At 41.6% G+C, this 7,207-nt stretch overlaps 1 protein-coding gene across 4 annotated transcripts; it reads left to right on the forward strand.

The window, feature by feature from the left end:
- Window positions 1–873: 873 nt before the first annotated feature.
- On the forward strand, window positions 874–7,200 carry etfbkmt (electron transfer flavoprotein subunit beta lysine methyltransferase). Of its 4 annotated transcripts, none has more exons than XM_023415514.2 (4): window positions 874–1,225; window positions 1,313–1,443; window positions 2,578–2,963; window positions 5,521–7,200. In XM_023415514.2, exons 1-3 carry the CDS (start codon window positions 927–929, stop codon window positions 2,925–2,927), a joined length of 780 nt encoding a protein of 259 aa, XP_023271282.1. In that variant the 5' UTR covers window positions 874–926; the 3' UTR covers window positions 2,928–2,963; window positions 5,521–7,200. The 4 variants fall into 4 exon arrangements, with proteins under 4 accessions (XP_023271282.1, XP_087032536.1, XP_087032535.1 ...); XM_087176410.1 differs by lacking the exon at window positions 5,521–7,200 and adding an exon at window positions 3,421–5,450; XM_023415513.2 differs by lacking the exon at window positions 5,521–7,200 and adding an exon at window positions 5,192–5,450 and having other exon boundaries at window positions 875–1,225.
- Window positions 7,201–7,207: the final 7 nt, after the last annotated feature.

Below are 7,207 nucleotides of genomic sequence, written 5' to 3' on the forward strand. Positions count from 1 at the left end.
CATATGAAATCAAGTCACTACACCCGCTGGCCATGGGAGATAGCAACCATCTGGAAAACAATCCCCAAGCAGATCTGTGGGGGTGCTGGTCCAGGCCACAGGGGTCAGCTCTGGGTAACCTCAATGACAGGAGGAAAATTATCCATTAGGACTCCTCCACCTCCTCCATCAAAAAGCAATATCTTTACACACGATGAGAACATAAGGGGTTCTGTAATTACAGCCTCAGGCTCCAGTCCCCACTGCCACTGGATAAACAGTACGTGGTGTATGACTGTGGCTCTGTAACCCATCTGCTCACACACACATACACACACACACGCAAACACACATTTTGAAACGTATACTACTTCTAATTCTCACTATTAACCATTATAATTAGAATTGTCCTGGAAATCATGTGTTACGCTTCTCTGACACATCCCTTGTTTGTGTTATTGAGAGATTGTCTTATTTTATATATTTTTAAGCCTGTTAAGCACTTTCGAAACGTGTTTGTATTATTATTAATGTTATGCGTAGGTCGCTAATAACAATCAAATTTAAATAATAATTATCTCAAACTGATTGGTCACACTGCACTGATAAAGAGTGACTGTCAGTTTTTGTAAGAATCTGAAATATACATTAATTTGACTAAACTGCGCCTTTTCTATCTAATTTGTGTGTAAATACTTTTAATAATTCAGTAAGACTAACTGTATATAATATTAAAATCTTATATATATATATCTATATATGTAGGGACTGTAAGTAACTTATCGATCGTTTCTAAATACCAGAAAATCGTCTTTTTTTTTAATTAAAATCCAACACATGGCCAGTAGGAACCTTTTTGAGCGGAACGTTGATTGTGCGTCCTTGTTTCCAGAGGTTGTTGGAACTTTTGTCCAACACTTATTTTGCGTTCGTGTGGAAAGCGTTTCATGATCATGTCAGGACCTTTAACGCCCTCGAAATGTAGTCGCTATGTTAAAGTATTTTTCAGAGCATTTGAGCAGACACGTAAACACCGCTGCCTCTCAAACAGCGGCCGCTCCGATGCGTTTATCAGGAGTTTTATCGCGGAGAACACAGAGACAACCGGAGAGCAGAGTCTGACTCCTGAGGTCAGACTGAGGCTCTTCACCCCAAACTGCAGGTTCTGGCGAGAAAGACCAGAGCTCTGGCCTTTTGATGACCCGTACTGGGCCATATACTGGCCTGGGGGACAGGCACTCTCAAGGTATGCTCTCGGTGTCTTTAGTCTCACGGCTGACATCGTTTTATGTGTGTGAGGTTCTGCCGTTAAGCGCCGTTTAATGCCCTGCAGATATGTGTTGGACAACCCTGGAGTGTGTCTGGGTAAAACAGTCCTGGACCTGGGGAGCGGCTGCGGAGCCTCAGCCATCGCTGCAAAACTATGTGGTGCTGCTCATGTCGTTGCTAATGACATTGACACTGGTATGCATCAATATTTAGATTCTAGAGATTTGTGATTCCTTTTGTACCTTTGAGTCATTTTTTTTTATATATATACACAAGCATTTCATTTTATAGACAGATGAATAAACACATATACACTCTTCACTATACACTTTTCTCATTTGTCCACCATGAGCAACTGACTCAGGGTGAAAGGTCAGTGTGAGGCCCTAGGCCACAGTGCCACAGCTACTGCATCAGATCTTACAGGAGGAGACGCTCAGACGACTCCTGCAGACACAGCTGTGGTTTCCTGTTTTTATTGCTGGTGCCACGATTGATAACAGAAGACCTTGGATGGTCAGTAACAAATGGCTTGGTGTTCAGAGATCAGCACCTGGGTGTGTGTAAATAATGTTTCCTTGTTCATGGTTAATGGACCAATAGTCTATTCATACATCCCTCCTCGCCCTCTTCTTTTAGGTATTTTACCAAATATGGAGTGTATGCTACCTATAGTAATCTGCATAAAGGCCGACCACAGGGGTTCCTGCTTCAGAATTGAGGTGACATCATGCACAGAAGTCTGTATTGATAATCCCTCCTTTCTCCTTGATCAAGCATCAATAAACATCCTCAGCATGAGTTACCTGTACTCTAGCGCTCTTTCTTCACCGAAATACCTCGACCACCGATGATAAGATTTCTCCCTTCCACACTTAGTACTAATGGCCCGTGGTTCAGTTGTTTGTGGGGCCCAGAGTCAAACGATGCGATCATAAAAAGTATGATTCATAAATACGCATCATGTAAACAAGAACAATAAAGGTGTTAACACCAAATACAAACAGTACAGACACTAAATAACGCAGTGCCCGTCTACAAGACGGGGCCACACGATTGGGTCATATGGTCTAAATATGATTTCTATATCACAAGTGGAGATTTGAAGTCATTAAAACAAGGATTTTCCACATGTATAACACAAAGTTATCTCTGTATTAATTTCAAGCGGCTGCCATTACATATGCAAGGCCAGAATTCAGTTCATTCGGACATTTAGTCAGAAATGATTGTCAAGTCATTTATCTGTTAATGTGACAATATACATAATACTTGGATCAGCTGGTGTAAAGGAAGGTAAAGTACTAAATGTGCCTGTTTGTGTTGCAGTTGCAGCCGTTGCGACCCACATGAACTGCGAGCTGAACGGCCTGGAGCCGCCCGTTTGTGTTACTGACAACATGATCGGTTCGGAGCCCGAGCACTTTGACCTGATCCTCCTGGGTGACATGTTCTACGACGAGGCCCTGGCCACCAGCCTTCACAGCTGGTTGGACCGCTGCATCAAAACCCACGGCACCGAGGTCCTGATCGGAGATCCTGGGAGAGCCCAGTTTGAGGGACACGGCATCCGACGGCTCCTGCATCAGCTGGCTCAGTTTGAACTGCCTGAGTCCGTTAGAGAGGAAAACTATGGTCTGACCTGCAGCAGTGTTTGGCGCTACCATCCTGAACTCTGAGGACTGGAGAGGATCTCCTGCAATTCTTAAATGAAGGTAAATTTCTATGAAATTATCTGCACAAGGTGGTCCGTGATCACTGAGGATCACTCAGTGTTTTTTGTTGTTGTTGTTGTTGTTACCCAGGATGCTGTGAGACATTCACATAGACAGAATGACAAAGCAGAATCTTTATATATCTTTTAATAGCTATATAATTTGCATACAGTATTTGACTTCTGACTTTTTATTTAACGTATGCAATTACTTGTTTAATGCAATGTCCACAGAGTAGCCGGTATGGATCCCCACACTCTTCAGTATAAAATGGACAAACAAGTAATTATGAAATAAAGGTTCACATGATTAGGTCTCTATTTATTTTATATATATTATACATTTAATATTGACTTTGGGGCTCTATGTGACTGGGTAGTTTTTGCTGGACAAAATGTTGCTTTCTAACATGAATTATTAACACAAAATGAGCTGTGCTGTCTTCCTTATTATGCAGTTTTGGCTGTCTGACTCAGAGCCCTGAGATATAGCAGCGGTCTCATCTGTAAGTGGGAGTAAAACCTCTGGGAGCGCAGTGTCCTCTGTAAAGAAAGCAATGACGCAGAGACAAACAGCTCATTGAGAAGTCATCTTCAGAGAAACCACAGCTCTTATAAACAAAATCAGTAACATTTTATGAAAATCATTATGCCTGTGTTCCCACTGTGGCTGTAATATATAATGTCATTACTATTTTATGACTTTCCAAAACCAAAACTGTGAGTCATTCATGGTCTATTGATGTTGTTTTTCAGAAAAAAAAGTTGCTCTGGTTTAAGAACTCTTTAGACAGGCCAGTGCATCTTCAGGCCGTCTGCAACACTTAACTTTATAACAGTATTCATTTAACCGAGGTATTAAAGAAACACTTTAAGAATAAAGGAACGTATGGAGGCAGTGCAGAATCGAGTGTAATTTTTGGATTTACTGTACTTTAAGCAAAATACAGCAAACACGAGACTGGTTCATGACCACAGGCACTGAAACAGAATCCAATAAGCAATCCTCCTTATATTCCCTGGAGAGTCTCCACCTATTGTGGAGCTTAATCCTCAGGGTAAAAATTTTTTTTCCATTCATTCATGGAAATTTTCCACCATTATGTCCAGGTTTTTATGGACTGGCCAACTGTTATAAATTACCTCCTACTCTGGCATTGATCAAATTGCCCCACCATACTTGATGATGATGTCAACCCTGGATTTCTACTTTTAACCAGAAATGGCTCTTTAGGCCTTTATTTAGTATTAACAAATGGTCATGGTCATAAATATGGATTTTGGCTCTGACATACTGTATAGGCTTCTGTTTGACTTTGCCAATCTAGCTGGGGCCTCATCTCTCCTATTGGACCGCTGCATAGGTCGCCACATATGCACATCTTATTGATTAAACAGTTACATATGAAGTTAAGTACAAACATGTTATATCGATTAGTTAGCTACATGATCTCGTTGCTTCACACACTAGTGATAACATATGATACTCATGCTCTTTTATTGATTAATAAAAATGTACCGCAACAGCTGGGGATGGTTTGGAGAAAAGAAAAAACCACAGTCTAATGTAATAAATGTAAAACAATGGTGGGGCCAGTGTGAAGTGAACAAAGTCATATGTCAGCTAGAAATGACCTTTGAGAACAAGAGTCATCAAACAGCATCTGGGGGAAAGTTTTGATGAAAATATTTTTTGTCATAAATTAATAAATGAATCCTTCTGTAGAGATTTTTTTGGTTAAATTGAATTAAGTGGTCAAATCAGTTCACAGCACAAAATAATATTACCTGAAAACTGTTGGTGCACATTCATGAAAATGAAGCAAGACAGAAGAGAGGCAGCATTACTATGCAAATGTGCTCGTTGGCAGATTTGGGGAGCAGCAGACGTGACCTGCTGAACAGACACGTGTGCCGACTGCAGGTCAATATTTGAGCTGAATCTGGGAAAGTGTGAACAGGGTTTTACCAAAGGGGTGGAACCCTTCAGCAAACCCACCCAGGGCTTGTTGTAGTATTTCAGGCTATTAAAGTTAAAACTGTTCAATGATTTATACTAGTGGATATTTAGGTGCTAAGGGTGAGTGGTCGTTTAAACATCTGCCTCAGGGAAACTATTTACAACCACTGATAAAGATCACCCTATGGGCATGTGTAGGGGGGCAGCCGGAGGTAACAGAGGTAGATAATTGGTAATTTATATGTATACATTAACTGTCTTCCTTTGAGCGTGCTGAGCTTTAGGTGACATTTAAGGTCGGAGTCAGATGGGAAGGAGGAAGCCAGCAGAGCCAATCAGAAGACGACAAAACGCCCGTGCACATTTCTTTGTTTGTACTTGTATAAATACACTGGATCAGGGAAAGTTAGGTTGTCAGACTGTGGACTGACCAATACTTGTTATTGGTTAGGAAAAGGCACATCTGATCCAGAATTCTGTAATTGTTCATTGCTTGCTGAAAAGATTCACTAAACAATTTGAACTAAATTCTTTGGTGTGGACATTCACTGGTCTTTTGAGTATTTTGAACACTGCACTCACCCCGTGGGGGTGAGAGTTTTTTTCTCCAAACAGCAAAAGCTCCTACAATTTGGTGACCCCGACGTGATGCTTAACTGACCAGCAGCGACTGGATAATGAATGCGGGAGGCAGGTGAACACTGCGGAGGAGAAAAGGGATCCCAAATAATAAGGTAAGCACCACCTTTTTAACAAAAGTGTGCAAATTGTAGGGGGCCTACACGTACTTTTATTTAAGTAGGGGGCTTCGGGCCTTAAAAGCCTACACCTTGTGTTTGTACGTTGTAGGGGGCCTACACGTACTTTTATTTAAGTAGGGGGCTTCGGGCCTTAAAAGCCTACACGTAGTGTTAGTAAATGTGTTCAAAAGGTGCTGGGGGCACCTAGTGTCTAATGTAAAATTGTGTTGTTATAAGGGGAATGTTGGGTGGGCCTGGTGTAATATAACCATACACGCATTTCCAAGAAGGTAAAGTATTGGGGTGGTTTGGATGGATAATTATTTCATGAATTAAAAGATCGGGATACTGTGTGAAATTTAAACACCCAGTGAGAGACCGCAGCCTCTCCTTACAAGGGAACTGTAGAAGATTGTCTCTCAGCAGCCCCGATTGACCTATAGGAGTCATTCATGAGATATTTCCATGTGTGAAGTACATTCATTAATTTGTAGTGCATAACTGAGGAATTAGTCTGTAAACATGGAAGGGGAATTCAATCGTGAAAAAGCAGTGTCTAACATTCCCACCCTGAAAAAAGATTTTGGAATTGGGGAAAGAAATGGGAAGTAATAAAAAACAATATGCTAGTGTGTCAACCAGAGAAGAAAAGAGGGAAAATCTTAAAACATTTAGAGGACTGGTACGGAACAAAGCGACACCTTGGCTGGTTTCTATATGATGACTGTAAAGAAGACATAAAAAAGACTCTCCAGACACAACTGACACCACTAGGACAAAAGACCACCAACTACACCACAAACAGAGCCACCAGTTAAAAGAGTCATTGACTTTGATCAGGATATGGAACAAGGAATCATGCATGCAAACTCAGGACAGGGGTCAAAGATTACAGGGGAGTGGTGAGATAGGTGGGAAATTGAGAAAATGAGAGAACAGAGTAGACAGACGTTGCAGGGAACATGTGGAGGGCAGTATGATGATGTAGGGCTAGAGGGAGAGAGTAAGAATGATGGTGATGATGAGGGTGACAGAGAAGGTGAATAGTAGGTATCAGGAAATATATGTAGCGTTATAGTAGAAGGAACAGGATTAAGAAGGTCTGAGAGACTTAAAGAACGTAGGGAGAGAGAAGAAGGATTCCAACAGCCCAAAGACCTGCAGATGCCCCTATTTGGAGGAGGCACGCATAATATTCAAGCTAAATATAAACCATTCTCATTGGACAGCCTTAGTCGATCAGTTGCCTCCTCTTAGGGATGGAGCCCAACCATGGTTAAACAAAGTATCACAGCTCACACAAGTACAGACATTTCACACATCATATGGATGCCCAAACTCAAAAGCAGAAAAAGAGAGAGGGTGAGATGGAGGAGCTTAAAGGTCAGCTCTTAAAGCTGCAGCTACAACAGGCTAGAGATCAGGTGACAGATAAGAAAGCTAGCGCTAAGCAACATAAACAAATGCTGCACATGCCTTCTACAGATGTTGTTGCTGCTCCAGCGCTTTCCCTATCCCCATCTCCCCCTCCTAACCCTTCCCCTA

Source organism: Seriola lalandi, unplaced genomic scaffold, assembly GCF_002814215.2.
Source record: "Seriola lalandi dorsalis isolate HSWRI2012SDOR001 ecotype SW California unplaced genomic scaffold, Sedor1 jcf7180002054553, whole genome shotgun sequence".
In the NCBI taxonomy this organism is placed as follows: Eukaryota; Metazoa; Chordata; class Actinopteri; order Carangiformes; family Carangidae; genus Seriola; species Seriola lalandi.